General features: G+C 36.4%; 1 protein-coding gene across 3 annotated transcripts in view; it reads left to right on the top strand.

The window, feature by feature from the left end:
- The window catches only part of LOC148940600 (uncharacterized), a 179,219-nt gene extending 164,992 nt beyond the window's left edge, over positions 1 to 14,227 (top strand). Inside the window, exons 2-3 of one of the 3 annotated variants that reach the window (XM_089105264.1) lie at positions 4,893 to 5,087; positions 13,880 to 14,227. In XM_089105264.1, coding sequence (XP_088961390.1) covers positions 5,000 to 5,087; positions 13,880 to 14,175 — 384 coding nt within the window. In that variant the 5' untranslated portion in view covers positions 4,893 to 4,999 and the 3' untranslated portion in view covers positions 14,176 to 14,227. Of the gene's footprint in view, positions 1 to 4,712; positions 5,088 to 13,879 lie in introns of those variants that run through there. The other 2 variants (XM_089105265.1, XR_016143370.1) reach the window with 2 other exon arrangements.
- The last annotated feature ends 4,444 nt before the right edge of the window (positions 14,228 to 18,671 follow it).

Genomic DNA, 18,671 nt, shown 5'->3' with positions numbered 1-18,671 from the left:
AGTAACTCTAGTGGTAGTATTATTATTATACACATAGTGTCTTCTTTCTACATCAAAATCCGCCACTACTTACCCTTAAAGTTCTAATTAATAATGTAAGCCGTTCTTGAGATTTTTCTGTCACCTTTTTGAAAATCTACTTACTCATAATTCGTTATGATTCAGTTCAATATCTGCCTAAATATTCTTTAACGGCTTCACCTTCATGCTTATAACTCGCGTAGTAGTAGCAATTGAAGTACCATTAATAGCAGTAGGCGCATAGCACCTTTTATTTCTTCAACATTCCTTTCAATACACACTGAAAGTTTTAACTTAATGCCATTAACCATACCTGTAGAATTTCTGATACGCCCTCTTGACAACCTGTGAGGGTATAGTTTGTTTCATTTTAGTTCCATACAGTTTCAATATTTTCCAAAATTTATGTCTTCATACCCTTAGTTCTAGTAGCAGCTGTAGAAGCCTTAGCTGTAGTGTCAGTAACGGTAGTAGTGGTAGAAGTAGCAATAATAGTAGCAGTAGTATGAGTTGAAGTAGTTGCATTAGGATGCAAATATTTTATTTTGGTTAATTCAAGATCCTCCACAACAAGCCCTGTTAGTTTCAACTTCACACACCAAACTGTTCCTAGTACATTGCTGTTACGCCCTTTTGACAAACTGCTTACAAATGGCTCATTGTGATTCAGTTCACCTTCCCTCCTAAAGATTCCACGAAATATTTCACCTTCATACCCATAAGCCTAGTTGTAATAGTCGTCACAGAAGTAGTATTTGTATTACTAGTTGTAGTATTAATAGTAATAGTGGAAGTGCTTATAGCAGCAGTAGTATTAACGTATTGGCTTTTGGTCAATTGAACATCCCTCTTGTCAAGTCATGGAAGTTTCACCTTAATATAATAAATTCCTGATACATTCTTTTGATTTCCTGTATATTCATAGATTTTTTAAAATGTTCATCTCATTTGCTTTTAGCCTTACAAGTAGTTGCAATAGAAATAGGAGTTGAAGTAATAGTAGTAGTAATAAATTAAGCTGTGACAACTTAAGTCTTTTCTGAGTTACAACCTTTTGACAATCCGAATACACATAACGTGTTTTGACTTAGATCAATAGTCCCTTAAACATTTTCTGAAAGTGTCACCAGAATGCCCTTAGTCTTTTTGGAAAATATAGTTTAAACATGCATACCTTTCTCAATAACATATTATATACATAAGCAGTGAACGAATTGCTAAACTTACAGTCCTTGCCCTGAGGACTGTGGGGAGATTGACATCCCAAAAGAAACAATTGATGGACCTTCCAACAATGCTGAACAAAATAGTTCTCTTAAAATTTTGATTGAATGTCTTTTGGGGAAGGATAAGCTTGGGTAGGGGACTGGTTTCCTTCCATTTATTTTTGACTCTTTAAAAAGACACTAGAAATTCTAATTTCCAATCAATTTAGCCTCGTCCAATCCCAAGTTTATACAACCACCCGTTCCATAAAAACTTTATATGCTTGGGGTATAACTTAAAACCCTTGCCTCTTGGTTCTGGGGGTTGTGTCCACCCTGAAGGCATCGTTATATGCTCTTTGGGCTATTTTGAAAATAATGGCTATATCATAATTTTGATCGGATTTGAGTGGGGAAAAGTAGGTGTTAGGAAGGGGGAGTTATTGCCCTCCATCACTTTTGACTTTTAGAAGGGAACTAGAACTTTTTATTTCCATTAAAATGACCCTCTTCTAAAGTTTACACGACCACCCCTTTCATAAAAACCATATATGCCACTGGGGTATAACTTACAACCCTTATCCCAGACTCAGGGGGTTTTTGTCAAACTGAAAATCCTTTTTATGTGATTTCTCAACTATTTTTTGAACAAATGGCTATCTAACATTTCCATTGGATGGATATAGGGAAAATAGAACGTGAGGGGGGGGAGGTGAGGGGTAGTTGCGCTCTGATCACTTTGACTCTTGAAAAGGACTCTTGAACTTCTGAGTTCCTATTTAATGAATCCCCTTCGAAGTTTATATGACCACCTTTTCCATAAAAACCTTATCTGCCTCTGAGGCATTACTTTCAACCCTTGCCATGAAAGATATGGGGTGGGTCTTGTTATCCTTAAAGACATATTTACTCCATCTTTCAACTACGCTGAATAAAATGTCTGTTCCAAAATTTTGATTGGATATGGTTGGAGAAATGATGGGTGTGTTGGGGGGAGGAGGTTAATTGCCCTCTTGTCATTTTTGACTATTAAAAACGGCACTACAACTCCTAATTTCAAATCGAATGAGCCCCTTTTGAAGTTTTTACGACAACTATTTCTATACGAGGTGCCCTGTTCCTAAACAAAAGACATTAAACATTGGACCCACATCGCTTTTTACTTTGGCAGTGCTATTGCGCTCCCTATGATTTATTTGGACTGATTTCGTTTTCATTTTTTTGTGTTCTCTCATGGCATTATTGGTTGGTTGGAAGATAGGTGTTTGAAAAAAGTCTTTGATCAAGGAAGGTTTTAATTTTAATTATTAAATTCCATGCTTTCATTCTACCTAAGAACAAAGTCTTCATTGAAGAAAGTGAAGAACTGCCAGAGAAAAGTAAGAAAAATTGTGTTTGTTTTTTTTTACCAAAAAAAAAATCAAATTCTATTTGAATCGTGGTTCGATTTGGAGACTCACAGGTAGCTAGTTTCTGAGGCTGGTGGCTCTGGTGCCATTTTTTGGGTACCAATCACAGAACGATGGTGGACTACATTCACATCGATGAATAACCACTGTGACCAGCTTCCTCCCCCCTTGCCCTAGAAAAGTCTTATTTAAGGTAATTTTTTCTCTTAAAAACGTGTGTTTTCAGCCTCATAAATCAACTATGTCCCTTCTTAAAGGGGTTTGATATAGTTTAGGGATGTTGGTCACAACCTCAAACTAAAATTCAGACTTAGTAAAGCAACCCTACTGAGATCCCAGGAACTTTTTAATAAATCCTGCTGTCCAAAACAATGAGACTCGTAAGATAATCTTGAATCAAGACAAGACTAGATTTTTACAGAATTTTTTAGACTTTCGCTAGCTGTAATTTGGGCTTTAAATTTGTTCCTGACAGTTTTATTCGCCTATCTTATAATTGGATTTTGAACTAATATTTTGATACAAAAAGGTAGAGAAATGATGGGGATTAAGTAGGCCACAGAAAGTTGGCCGTTCAAAAATTGAGAAAGATAGAAGCTATGTTGCATATTTTCCAGGCTAATTGTCTAAAAAAAAATGTTAGGAATTCATTTTAATGACCGCCACTAGTTGGATCCAACTAAATCTGTCTAAGTTGGGCTCATTGGACAATATGGAAATATAGGCAATATGGAAATATAGTTGATCTTGTTGTTAAAGGATTTATTTTTTGCAAGGAAAGTTTCTCTTTCCTCCCTATAAATACAATTTCCTGAATGATCCCTACCGAGTTAAGGTAAGTATTTTATTTGCATTATTTTTTTGGGGTGTTCGAGCCATGAACATTTTCGCTTGATTATATGTGGATCCCAGCTTCTTTGACACCGTGTCTCTATATGACCCTCTAGTCTTTGCAAAAACTTTCACCTTTCTTATTACTGATCGCACCAAGGTTTTCCTAAAGTTGGCATTGTAGAAAAAGTAATTTGATGCTTATCGTGCAACCAAGTATTTCAAAGAAGTTCTTCAAGAGCTGCTTGACAATTTGAATATAATTTTATGCTCCTGTAAATGTGGTAAATACTTTATTGAGATCCTTGAAACTGTCTCTTCGTAAAACAAATTGTTTACAATTTTTTTCATGAGATCTAGTTTTATATTCAGATGTGATTCTTTTCTTCTTTTTTTATAACAATAGGATGATACACAATTCTTAGATTACAAAGTTTCAGGTAAAATATTTAAGATCAATTTGAGCGCACTCAATGCTTTTCACCACCTCTGCTGTCACACAGAAAAGAAAAATAAGGGTACCTGGTGTCCTATGTTGCTATCTAAGGAGGAAGCAGACTATTTTAAGGTGGACACTTATGACCCTATTGGTCTGATTTCGAAACAAATAAATGACTTTATTTAATATTCTTTACGTAAACAAACTGAAAGGTTTGCTTAGACTGAACGAAAGAAGTTTTACTTATAGAGGAGACATACTTCAAGTTCTGCTTTGAGTTCTTTCACCATTCAGTGAGTTATAGGCTGAAATTCCACATTTTTCCGTTGAACATGCACGTTATGGCAACAAACGAAGCCATGGTCACTTAAAAGACACTGCCGAAACGCACATTCTCTTGATCGAAATTGAGAAATTTTGTCTTCCTTTTCAAGAGAGTTTTTCTTCTTTTGCATTCTTGACGTATCAGCCTTGAATCTTCTTTGGGTATTTACAAATCGCTTATCAATTCAATCAGCTCACGCTGGTTGAATCCCTTACGAATGGAACTGCCTTCAATTTGAAAATCCACGTTATTTCGGTTACTCAAATCCACTAAATTCCTACTCCTGTGTTTCCACAGAGGACATTCTTTTCGAAAGCAGGCTCTATAGTTTCAACTGAATTAGTTACTGGTTTATAAACAATGGTTAACTGAGTATAGCAAACTTGACAATGTGTCCAAGCGTGAATATAGTGAGTTTGGTAAACTGGATTCCTTAATAAGTGTTAGGTGTTAATTGTTTTAGATTTGAAAATTTATTTTAAAACGCTTTTTTTCGATAATTAGTAGCTGTGGCTGTGGATGTGGTTCGCTCTTTACTGGGTCGCAGCTGTTGCAGTAACTCTGATGGGGTACAAGACAGCAACTGTGATGCAACCCTAAACATTTTGGCCAGTAAGCTTTTATTGCAGGACAATTTAAATTATGAATTCATATTTTTCTAGTGTTATTTGCATCAATAAATCTATTAAAATACGTTGTCATTCATTAGTTGGATGATCTTGCTCGGGAAAAAGAAGAGAAAAAGATACAAATTGCCGGGGACAAAAAGATGTATTTGATGAAATCCTTGGCGAAACGGGCTGCCCCTGAATTCGATATTGATGAAGAATCTCCTGCCAATAAATCAAAATATGGAGGTAATTTTGCTATGTTTCGTCATTTTGATGGACGTATCGTGACTGTAGTTAAATTTTCGATTCTGTTCTGCTGCATGCTGTGCAATATGTTAAGACAAGAGGTTTCACCTTGAAACATTTACCTGCCTCTTTATACATGTGCCTTTGGTCTTTGCTACGGGCCCTGGACTGAGAACTAAAAACGTCTTCGTTTTTTTTTCCTAACTTGCCCTCTTTTCAGCTTTTTGTGGTTTTATTCGAAGAGTGAAGGTAACTTATAAGAGTGAAAACTGGCGCTAGTGTCATAACAGATGACCCCAGCAATCTAGTATTTGGTGTTTAGTGTAGCGATTAGTGTCTGATCTTAGTTTCTGGAAAAATATAATTACAAACCTTAAAAAATTCCAAGAAATGTCCCCAATAATAGCCCAGTTTCAACATTTGTAATTTACTTATAATCTTTGGTTTTATCTAGGAGTCAAAATTTAAACAAGGGATCCCAAATCCCTTTTCTTATGTTTTCTTCATGTAAGTTTGTTTTTATAAGGGTTTTTTCTTTTCTCAGAATCTTTACCATAATAGGTAAGTTGAACTGTTCAAATAAAATCCAGGGTTTTCATTTGAATTTTTCTAGTTTACGAAACGTCAGAATCTCCAGGAAGAAGATTGACAGTCTTAGACTAATATTAAAGGTTCTGAGATTAAAGTTAAGGATCATTTAGCGTTTTCTTTAAGCGTTATCGGATATTGACATTGAAAAAGAAAAAAATTCTGGTCAAGGTATCAGTAGTGGGGCCAGTCTGCTTCCGAACACATGCCCTCCCCTTCGAATGCTGATTCGGACAATTTTTTTTAAACTTTCTAGCACAGGGAAATTAACATATGTTGGTTGGTTATGATTGATGTTTGTTATATTTGATGGATATGTGGTTTGTTATGTTTTTTGGTTATGTTTTATGTTTGTTGGATGTTGGTTATGTTATATTTATTGGGTGTTGGTTATGTTTGTTGTTGTTGGTTATGTTTGATGGTTATGTTTTGTTGTTTTTTGATGGTTATGTTTGATGTTTGTTGGTTAAGTTATGTTTGTTGGTAATGTAATGTTTGATGTTTGTTGGTTATGTTTGTTGGCTGTGTTTGTTGTTGTTGATTATGTTTGTTGTTGGTTTTATTTGATGGTTATGTTCGTGTTTGTTGGTTATATTTGTTGGATGTTTGTTGTGTGATGGTTATGTTGATTGTTGGTTATGTTGTTTGTTGGTTATGTTTGTTGCTTTGGATATATTTGAAAATATATGCTGTCACTAGCCAATCCCACCCCTTGTTTTTAGGCAAAATTCCCGCCTTGTTTTTAGACAAAATTCCCCATGTCTAGAATGCGCATGCACTTTTCACAATATTGCCGGATAAGAAAGATACTTTTAAAGTACCAAATAGTACCTTTCTTATCTGACAATAGGGCATACTTCTGTCCGCGTCTATTGGGTCCCTCCTCGTACTTGAGCCAATTGCATAATTGTGGGGGGTTGACATGCCTAATATCCCTAAAGACATAGTGGCTGGACCGTTCTACTATGCTGAACGAAATTGCAGTCTCCAAATTTTGACTGGATGCGATTGGAAAATGAATGGGCTTGAGAGAAAAACTGCTTGCCCTCCAATCTCTTGTTGCTCTTTAAAAGGGCTCCAGACACACGCGCTGTAAATGGAGTGCAATGGGGAAGACTTCCCTCTTCATATATCTAGTAAAAACATTTTAAACAAGTAAAAACAAAGTGAAAACATTTTAAATGTATTTTGTTTTCAGCAAAGAGCGATTTATGTTCTGGTCTTGAGAAGGCATGGGTATTGTCAGTTCTACTCATGTTAATTTTTGCTCGTTTTGAGTTTCACTCGGTTATTTGTTGTCCGATATAAATAAACAAAATATATTTACAGTGTTTTATCTTTTTTTAACTCTAATAAATTAAAAAACATTAAACTTTAAGGAATATATATCAGTATATGCATACTAAACTGACAATCCACAGCCGGTTTTTTTTCAGTAAAGTGCAAATTATGTCCTGGTCTTTAGAAGGTATTATGGTTGTCAAACACATAATAAGGGCACTGGTCCTTTGAATTTACAATCGAATGAGCTGTTTTTGAAATTTTTATGACAACAAATGGCCATCTCAAAATTTTTATCAGATGCATTTCGGGAAAATATGAAGTGTGGGGGGATTTATCCACCCTCTGATCACTCTGAGTCTCAGAAAGGGCACTAGAACTTCGATTACGAATCAAATGAGCCCCCCTCCAAAGTTTTTACGATAATCCTTTCTATATATACCTTATATGTCCCCCGGACTTAGCTTACACCCCGGGCCCTGTGGGCGATTGGGGGGGGGGGTGCCAGTATCATACAAAATGTATGGACCGTTCAATTACGTTGAAAAAAATGTATGTCTGAAAATTTTTATTGGATGTGATTTGGGGAAATTGTGGGTGTTGGAAGGGGGTTTGTTGCCCTCCAATCCGTTCCGACTAGTAAAAAAGGGATTTGCACTTGCGGTTTTCAGTCGGATAAGCTGCTTTCGAAGTTTCTAAAACAACAAATGGCTATCTCAAAATTAAAATCATATAAATTCTGGGAAAATGTGAGGGGGGGTATCCACCCTCTGATTACTCTGAATCTTAAAAAGGGCACTAGAAACTTCTGATTACCAGTCCAATCTGCCTCCTCCAAAGGTTTTACGATCACCCTTTCTATATATACCTTATATGCCCCAGGGCATAACTTACAACGGGTTTGTCATCGTTAAAGACATAATTTACAGACCTTTCAATTACGTTAAACAAAATGGCTATCTGAAAACTTTTATTGGATGTGTTTGAGGAAATGGTGGGCGTGGGAGGAGAGTTAGTTGCCCTCCAATCACTTTTAACTATTAAAAAGGGCACTGGTCCTTTCAATTTCCAATCGAATAAGCTGTTTTCAAAGTTTCTTTGACAGCAAATGACCATCTCACAATTTGTATCAGATGCAATACGTGAAAGTATGAGGTTTGGTGGGATATCCACCCTTCAAACACTGAATCTTAAAAAGGGAACTAGAACTTATTATTACCAATCCAATGAGCCCCCTTCAAGGTTTATACGATCACCCTTTGTATATATACCTTATATGCCCCCATGACATAACTTACAAGCCTTGTCATGAGGGCTGTGGGGGTCGTCATCCTCAATGACATAATTCCCAGACCTTTCAATTACTTTGAACAAAATGGCTATCTAAAAATTTTTATTGAACGTGTTTGAGGAAATGGTGGGCGTGGAAGGCAGGTTAGTTGCCCTCCAATTACTTTCGTGTATTAAGAAGGGGACTGGATTTTTCAATATTTAATCGAATGAGCTGTTTTCGAAGTTTCTTCGGCAACAAATGGCCATCTAAAAATTTCTATCAAATGCATTTCGGGAAATTACGAGGTGTGTGGGGGGGGTATCCACCCTCTGAGAACTTTAAATCTTAAAAATGGCACTAGAACTTCTGATTACCAATCCAATGAGCCCCCTTCGAAGTTTATACGATCTCCCTTTCTATATATACCTAATATGCCCCTAGGGTATAACTTACAACCCTTGCCCTGGGGGCTGTAGGGGGGTTGTCATCCTCAAAAACATAATTTCAGAACCTTTCAACTACGTGAGGAAATGGTATGTGTGGGAAGAGAATTAGTTGCCCTCCAATAAAATAAGATAAGATACGATTTATTGCTGAAAAATGGCTATCACAAGCCCAAAAGGACCGAATTCGCACTTTAGCGTCAAATACAGCGAAAAAAGAATAACAAAAACAAACAATCAAACAACAACAGAAAATTATAAAAGGGTCAATGTCAAATAAGTAAAAACTTTAAAAAAAAAAACAAATTACAAATTAAACTAATAAAATTATACGGCAAATTTTTCAACCAAAATTTTAAAACCGAAAAACTTCAGCAAAAAAAAACAAAAAAAAAACATAAGTTGTATTGGGAATAACAATAATAAATATACACACTCCAAATTCTAAAACTGGGCATCAAATTAAAAAATAGGTGTTAAAGAGCGAGGGAGGGGGGGGGGGCAGCGGAGATGCAGTGGTTGAAAATGTTAACCAAGTACGGGATAAAGGTTCGTCCATATCTTTACGTGCAAACTCTTATTGGGGCGAGAAGGGGGGATTTTTGTTGACAATGAACGCGGGAGGCGGGGTCTAAGGGGTGAAGAGTGACCAGGGAAAAAGGGAGTTGTTCGAGGGTTATGAAGGGCACTGTTAGCAAAACGCAAGGTAATTTTTGCTCTCCTTTCCTTAAGGAAGACAAGGTTAGCTCTCCTAAGAAGGGAAATATAAGGTACTTTACTCTCATTGAAGATAATTCTTAGGCACCTTTTTTGTACTGCCTCTATTCTGTCCGACAATTCAATTGAAATGCCAGGATGCCAAACAGGACAGGCGTACTCAAGGGTTGGGCGTACAAATGACAGGAAAATCCTCAAACAGCGCGATTTAAGGCATTTAAATTTTTTGATGAGTTTAAGGAAGAAAAATGTGGCATTGCACGTTTTAAGAGGTCATAAATATGAAAATACCATTGTAAGTTGCAAGAGTTGGTAACGCCCAGTAATTTCGTGGTGGTAACGGCCTTTTCAGAGGGGATTGGACAGGAGAAAACCGGAGGAGCTCAAAGGAAATTAATAGCAAGAACAGTCTGCTTTAAAGGGTGCATTTTTATATCATCTGTGAGAGCTTTGGCTGATTTGGATTCTAACATGTATATTGGGTTGCTTTTGGAATTTTTGGAACTTGTCGCTAACACATTTAGATCATCGACGAATATCCATCTATCCGGGAAATAAAGACCAAGGTTACTTTTCCTTGCAAGAAATGAAATTGGACCTAAGAGGGCTCTTTGGGGCATACCATTATAAATAGGAAGGGGATCAGAATATACATTCAGGTATTTCACGACTTACGTTCTGTTAGAGGGGAAAGACGCAATTATTCTAATTAAATAAGGGTCAACTTGAAAGTCATTAGATAGCTTTCCTAATAGTATATTGTGGTTGATTGAATCAAAAGCTTTTTGCAAGTCAACAGCGATAACATTGAGCCAGGTATTGGGGTTTTCGAGTGTTTAGCTTATTGTGTCCATAAGGTAAACAAAATAGTGGGTAGTAGATATAGAGCATAGGTTTCCAAATTGTCTTTAGTCAACATTTGGGATTATTTTAACTTTCAACAACTCAGCTAAAAAGCTTTCATATAACTTAAAAAAAACTGGAGTAAGAGTAATGGGACGGACACCATCAAAATCATGATTTTTACCTTTCTTTTTTACTGGAGTAATAAAACCTAATTTCCAACAATTTGGAAATTCACCAGTAGATGTAATTTCATTAAAAAGTAAGGACAGAGGCTCTGAGAGGTTGTCGGCAAAGGCTTTAATTAGTACAATCGGAATGTCTAATGGACATGCACTACACTTTTTAATGTTCTTAATTTTTGCCTCTACATCAGAGGGCGAAATAACGGGAAAATTAAGAGAGCACAAATCATAAGGAGTGTCAAAAGAAAGGGGAGGAAGGTTCTGAACTATGGAAGAAAGAAACCTGTTCAGATCATTGGCTGTAACTGAAGGGTCTTCTTGGAAATGGAAATCTATATTATTGTGTGTTTTCCCACAAATTTTCTTTATTCTATTATACCATTGTTTTGGCTTTGTAGAAACTAAATCTAGGACGTTGCATATCTAATATGAAGAAGCAGATCTGCGTATTTCTTTTTTTATACGTTTATGCAGTGAGTTCGCTTTGGATGTTTTACAGCTCTTTAGTAGATTCAATTTAACTATAATTAGTTTTTTCAATTGGCTAGTAATGTATGGTTTGTCATTAGAAAATGTTTTTACTTTTTTCACAGGGAAGGTATTTATGTATTTTGTTTAAATCAGATTTTGGAATTTAGTGACTTTAAAATTAATTTCATTTGTTTATTTGTAGGACAGCCAGTTTTCAGTGGTAATACAAGATCCAAATGTGTAAAGGCCATCATTGGAAATTGGGCAATAAGAGAACTAAGTAACAAAAGAAGTATGATTAAAGCTGTTGAGAGGCTTTGCTAATAAATAAAAATAGTAAATTCCTCCCAACAGGGGCAAGGGAACAGGAGGGGCATATAAAGTCTGCAAATTGGTGTAAATCAAATCAAGAGTTGAATTTTCTTTTGTTGTTGGTATTTTTACTATTTGTTTTAAGTTTAGGGAACTACAAAGGTAATTTAACTTTAGATCATTAGCATCACCTACTAAGAAAATACCGGCGTTTGGGAATTTGCATAGGAAAATCACTTTCGACTATTAAAACAGCACTAGCCCTTTCAATTTCCAATCGAATGAGCTCTTTTCAAAGTTTCTACGGCAACAAATGGCCTTCTCAATATTTTGTATTAGATGTATTTCGGGAAAATACGAGTTGTGGGGGAGGGTATCCACCCTCTGATCTCTCTGAATCTCAACAAAGGCACTAGAAAATTTGATTTTCAATCAAATGACCCCATTCCGGAGTGTTTACGATGACCCTTTCTATATATACCTTATACGCCCCAAGGGCATAAATTATAACCCTTGCCCTGACCGCTGTAGGGGAGGGGGGGTTGTGATCCTCAAAGACATAATTTCGGGACCTTTCAATTACGTTGAAGAAAATGGCTTCCAAATTTTGATTAAATGTGTTTGGAGAAATGGTGTGCGTCGGAGGGGGGTTAGTTGCCCTCCAATCACTTTTTACTATCAAATAGGGCACTAGCCCTTTCAATTTTCAATCAAATGAGATCTTTTCGAAGTTTCTACGACAACAAATGGCCATCTCAAAATTTCTATCAGATGCATTTCAGGAAAATACGAGGTTGGGGGGGGATATCCACCCTCCGATCACTCTGAATCTCAAAAAGAGCACTGAAACTTCAGATTAGCGATCTAATTAGCCCCTGTCGAATTTTATACGATCATCCTTTCTATATAAACCTTAAGTGCCCCCAGGGCATAACTTACATCTATTGCCCTGAGGGCTGCGGGGGGGGGGGTGTTATCCTCAAAGACATAATTTCTGGATCTTTTAACTACTTTGAACTAAATGGCTATCTCAAAATTTTTATTGAATGTGTTGGGAAATGTCAGGTGTGGGAGGGGGTTAGTTCCCTTCCAATCACTTCTGACTGTTACTAAGGGTAATAGCCTTCTCAATTTACGATCGAATGAGCCCTTTTCAAAGTTTCTACGACAACTCCTTCGATACGAAGTGCCCTGGTCCAAACAAAAAAATACAATAATAAATAAATGAATATCTTGTATTTATGCCGTTTTTTTCGGAAGACTGTGTTTACCCCTCCCCCTCCCACTGAAAATACCCGCCATTGAGTATCCGCCTCCCCTGCGATAAATTGCGTCCTATTTTCGCCTTGGATAATTCTAGATTTTCATTAGAAGGAAAATTGAAATTTCTACTCTCCTTTTTTAGTCATGGGCAATCGTATTGCATTACCTATGATAAAGACCCATAAGGGTTCAATGTATCAATATTTTTTCATTTATTTTTCCCAGAGGCACTTCATGTGGAACGGGTGGTCGAATAATCTTTGAAGGGGGCTCAGTCAATTGGAAATCGAAAGTTCCAGTGCCCTGTTTCTAAGATTTAGCCTGCTTTTCAACAAATTGCCACTGAATTAACGGAATTGTGCTTCAACAGTTGTTTTGACAGAATTTTCAGATAAATACAGAATCAGCTTTAACGGAGAGGTGATGGGAGGGTGGAGGCAGATATTGATATATAATCCTCAGGGCCGTATCCAGTACTTTTGTTCGGGAGGGGGGGGGGGCTTCGGAACAGGCACAGTCACCTGAATCAGAATCCAAGTCTGAAGGAGAGGAGCTTTATTTGCAAACAAATCCTATTGAAGACGGTCTTAATGGCTGTGAAAATGACTGAATGTTCCACTCTTATGATCCAGTGCTTACTGCTTAGTTCAAAGTCATCAATGTGCTACAAACCTTTTTTAATTGTATTTGGTACTTCTATAAATAAATAAAAAATACCATTTATATGATATAAGGAATTTGGCTGAATACGGCTATTCAAATATACATTTCTTAGGTTTAAATGAATAAAAAACAACTGATATGATTTTACTCTCAAATAATGATAATTTTTTTTTACAAAATGGATGTTCGAAATCAGGCACTGTTCAATTGCTTAGGTATTACCCTAAGCACAAGATTACCAGAGGGATAAACTAGACAGTTAATTAAATTGATGAAACTCTAGATGAAGGGGCATTACCTTTTTTAGGCCCAGGAAAATCAAAATCATTAAAAAAGTCATTAAAATCTAGAAGTGATGCTTAAAAGAAATTCTCAACTGTTCTTGTAGCTACAGGGCAACTCTAAAACACAAATTTTACTCTTTGTTTCCTAGAGAGTGCCTTGTTTTATCAATTTTACTTACCGATTTTTTATTTTACGGTAATTTTACAAAACTAGTTGCACCCAACCACTAGGATCTTAGCTCTTCCTCCTGGGAATATATTATTTTCTTGCAGTATCGTGTACGAGTTCAGCAAGTAGGTTCAAAGTATTTCTTGGCTCTGGATGAAGTCTATAACTTTTCCTCCTCATACGGTTGTGTCTGTTACTTTTTATTTATTTGTTATGGTTTGTATTTTGTAATATATATTGGGTATATCCTAGTTATGTTATTTTGGAACATTTCCTATCTCATTTTTTTGTAATTTATAGACGAGGAAGACGAAGATGAGGACGAGGAAGACGAAGATGAGGTCGAGGAAGACGAAGAAGGACGAGGAAGTTATGTGAAAGCTGACGAAGAAGAGGGAGACTTTTATGAGGAAGAAGAGGACGAGGAAGACGAAGATGAGGACGAGGAAGACGAAGAAGGACGAGGAAGTTATGTGGAAGCTGACGAAGAAGAGGGAGACTTTTATGAGGAAGAAGAGGACGAGGAAGACGAAGATGAGGACGAGGAAGACGAAGAAGGACGAGGAAGTTATGTGGAAGCTTACGAAGACTATTAATGCAAACACCAACAATTTGTTTTTGCATCAAATATATCTGTTTAAAACAAGATTCTTTTAATGAAAAATTAAAAGCACATTTATCACTATATCACTGTCTTCAACTGTGGCTATATCTGGCAACATTTTCAATAAAAAAATTAAAAAAGGATACCAAAAGAATCAAGAAGAAAAGGTTTGATTCCCGTGGATTATGTCTAAAACTCTGAAATAAGGGTTCTTCGCCTGAATGTTTAATACCAATTTATGATTAGGAAAAAATTTTCGGGTGAGGAGGGGGGTCGAACTTTTTAACCTCCTGGATACGGCCCTAGTGTGAATATTTGCCTGTGCAATAAAAACGACAATTTTTATGTTTCTAATGACACACTTTTCTTTTGTCAAATTTTTGATAGGATTAATCGTTCGCACATTTCTTATTTTCAGAATGCACCCTCCGCGACCATAGCCTTTACAGCCTCCACAACCAGTGCGTTTATAGCCATTTTTATTTTCTCCGTTGACTTGAAGTTTATTTCTTATGTTTGATATCTGAATTTGTATCTGAAATTTATTAATAAATGCAAAAATGTTTAAGCATAAATTCTGAGTACTTAGAAATGTTCTTATTTCCTTGATAGATGTTCACTCTAAGGTTAATTTACCTGTTCTTGGCACCTAAATATATGGCTTTGACTGAAGTGGCACCTCACTGGGAACTACCATTGGAGGTAACACTGTTGGGCTTCATGGTTTGGGTCTTTCTTTTCCAATTGCTGTCATTTTCATGTCTGCCTTTTCTGACCATTTTTGAACTTGTTTCCCTCTCTAGCACCCGCTATCCTAACATTTCTCAGTGATGGCAAGGGTTTCAACCAGCTAAATGCTGATTCAAGGAGCGCTATTTTTGTTTGATGAAGTAGAACAGCTGTTAGTCTTTACCTTTATTTAAAACAACTATGTATTCTCACGGATGTAGAATACATACGGATGTCGAATACGCAAGGCTAGGATGTTGTAACACTTAGAATTACTCTTACTCCAGAATAAAATCAACTATTTTCTAACTAAGTCTCGATTATGGGTTCGCAAATCAATTTCTCTTATTCGGTTCCTTTGGAGGCTCAAAAGATCTAGGGAAGAGTGCTTCACATCCAACTGTTATTACCATCGTCCTTGGAAACTTATTCCACCAAAACACACTACTGGTCCCCTTTGGCCAACGTTAAAGCATACATACATTCTAGTAATCCAACTGTGTAAATGGCTAGTGGCACACTAGGAACTTGTAGTAATGACAGGTGCTGCAAAATAAGCTATAGAAAAATCCACACTCTTCGTAAATCCAACTGACATATAGGCTGACATATTCTAAAATTTAAATTAAGTGATTAATTATTTCAAAAGTTTAAACAAAACATTTTGTCTGGGGTCTCGTGATGCAGATGGAACATTCAATTCAAAGTTCCCTCTTTGGCCTATACTTCGGCTAATACCCATTATCTAGATGACAGCTGCCACCCGAGTCCTCCTTTATGGATACCCTTCTTATGTATAAACTTGTGTTTTAAAACTAATCGTTAGCTACGAAGGCATGGACATCAATATAGCAAAGGAAAAATAAACTGTAGACAAAAACACAAACTTATCTTCTATACATAACTAGTAGTGTTGGTAAACTGCAGCCCAACAAATTATGTGATGTCATAAAATTGATAGCAAGTGTATAAAATGGATAGAATGTGGAGGAATTAAAAAATCCGGTGTATATTATGCATAGGGGGCATTTGCTCAAGTTCTTCCAATGTGTGCCTTGTTTTGTTTTAATTTGTCATAGGTTTTAGATCTTATTAAGGATACTTTGAAGAAAGACAGGTAAAGGTTTTATTTTTATTTAGCAAAATCTAGATAAACAACTAAAAGAGATATTCCTTTTGGACTTAATTTATCACCTACTTTTTATCCAGATATAAGATACAACATGTTAGATACATGTATAGCGAAGCAAACATAATCAATTTTGGAACATGATTGACTCGGGAGGTTACTCTTTCCACTTTCTTGCTTTAATTAAAGGGGTATACGAGATTATACACAAAAAGACACATAGACACACATACACACGGACAAAACGACACACACAGATATACAAAAAGACAAACAGACGCAAAGATAGACAGGAAAGAGACACATAGATGCACAGACTGATGGATAAAAATGCATACAAACACACAGACAGACAGAAAAAACCTCACCCCGTAAATACCCCCTTCCGTGGAATTTTTTTCCCAGAAATCAAAGTACACGGAAAAAGAGCCCTGGGTAATTTCTCCGGAATATCTCCACACGCACAATTGAGTTGGCAAAGATAATGTAACACAATTTCAAATAAAAATCGTGTAGGCATTCTATTATACCCCCACCCCCCCAGTGTAAAATTTACCCAGGACCGTACGCCCCTCGGAAATTTTCCCTACCCAAGGAAGATTCTCCCTATGAAATTCTACCCAAAGCGAAATCCCCCTAAAAAAAATATTTATATACTTCCCAATAACAAACACTATGCGTAAACAATTGGCAAACTTAATAACTTATAGACATCTCTCCACGGACTGCAGATATCATTTTACCCCTAAAGACACAGTTATTTAATATTTCAACTATACTGAACAAAATGACTATCTCAAAATTTTAATCAGATAACTTTTGGAAAAAAGGAGCGTGGAAGGGGGGCCAGTTGCCCTTTGTTGTTTTCGGTCACTTAAAAAGGGCACTAGCAATTTTAATTTTTGTTCTAATGTGACTTATCGTAATCCTTTAGGACCATTACTTCGATACGATCACCCCTGGGGAAAAAATTAAACACACATCTGTGATCTTTCTTCTGAAAAAAATAGAAAAATTACACATTTTTCTATATAGGAGCTTAAAACTTTTACAATAGGGTTTACGGTCAGTTGAATCTGATGATGTGATTTTCATTGAGATTCTTTAAATTTTAGGGGTTGTCTCCCCCTCATTTGAAAAATCAGGCGAATTTTCCCAGGCTCGTAACTTTTGATTGGTACCACTAAACTTGTTGAATTTTACATATTTTGAATCAGCATAATAAACTTTGAGTTAGCATAATAACTTTTTATTAGAGTTTTGGTTATTACTGAACTGGGTCACTCCTTACTTACACTTTGTTCTCATGAACCGTTTGATTTAGGGTCAGGAAGTAACAGAGCCGTATCCTACTGGGGTGTTTTCCTTCAAAGCACCATTCTTTGTAATTTTAATTAATAGATGACCAATTTGCGTTATACGCAAAAGCCAAAAAGTTTGTGTTCCTACGTGTAAAATTCTCCTCCCCCAGAAAATTCCTCTCTTTGGGAATGTCTCCCTCGGACATACACCTCCCCACATTCATCCTGAATAATTTTGGGCAAAACGCAAAGCAGGTCGTCCCTGATTAGGGTGGGAGGATGCATCAAAGAAAGATTTAAAGGAAGTTGGAATTTCCTGGGGGGGGGGTCTAAAAATAGGGGGATTGGAATAGATTGGGATCGAGGAAGTGTGTATGTTGCTGTTTTGGGCTCATGCGGCTTGGGGCAAAAACTACCAATGCCACGGAGGGTTTCCACAGTGCCCCTAAAAGTATGTTCATCTGCACTCATCCAGGTTTCTGGAATTTCTTTGATGGAAATCCCTCACAACTGGAGGCATCAAACTAGGTCAAATAGAATTTATTTACTCTCGCAGGAAGGATGAGATACATAGACACGGAGTAGGGCTCATGATAAATAAGGAAACTGGTAAATCTTGTTTAGGATGGAAAGGTATTAATAACAGAAGGCTAGCCTCTCTTTTCATGACTAAAAATTGGACGGTATCAATCATATAGTATATTCCTCTTCAGAACTGACTGACGGTAATAGTAGTGACTCAAATAGATAAGTAGACATACAGTGTGTGACATATATACAAATAGACATACAGTGTGATGCGTAAAACACCCAGGTGGTATTTTGAAGTACCTACCTCCACTCCTTCTCCTTCTAGAGAGCACTGACTTTGGATAACCTTTAAAAATACTGTTCTAAAGTGAAACCTTGCAAAACAGATATTCTGCTTAAAAAGGGTACAAAAAAAAATATTTTCGGTAATATGGTGTTTTTATTAGGAGATTATAACGGGTTGGTAGACATAGGGAATGACGGTATTCTAGTCTAGATTACTTCGGTGTAGAAAAAGAAAACTCTAAGGGCTACAGACTACTTCCATTTTGTAAAGATAGCAGTCTAGCTATAATAATGCAGCATTTCGTCATTAAATGACGAAATTACGAAGGTCATTAACCATATTGGATACGGTATGTAATTTATTTACTGCAGCATGAGCATATTCGTACTGGTATGACATCATAGACTATAAAATATGACATAACAAGGATACTTTACGTCATTAATGCTTACGTCATCGTCGCTTTAAATAAATTGGCTTTTGCAAATGAGGTTGTCAGTTTCAAAAATAAA

Source organism: Artemia sp. Qi Xiang Cuo, chromosome 19, assembly GCF_049724085.1.
Source record: "Artemia sp. Qi Xiang Cuo chromosome 19, ASM4972408v1, whole genome shotgun sequence".
NCBI lineage: Eukaryota > Metazoa > Arthropoda > Branchiopoda > Anostraca > Artemiidae > Artemia > Artemia sp. Qi Xiang Cuo.
Note: the sequence above shows the minus strand (reverse complement) of the source record. Positions and strands in the feature narration are given on the sequence as shown.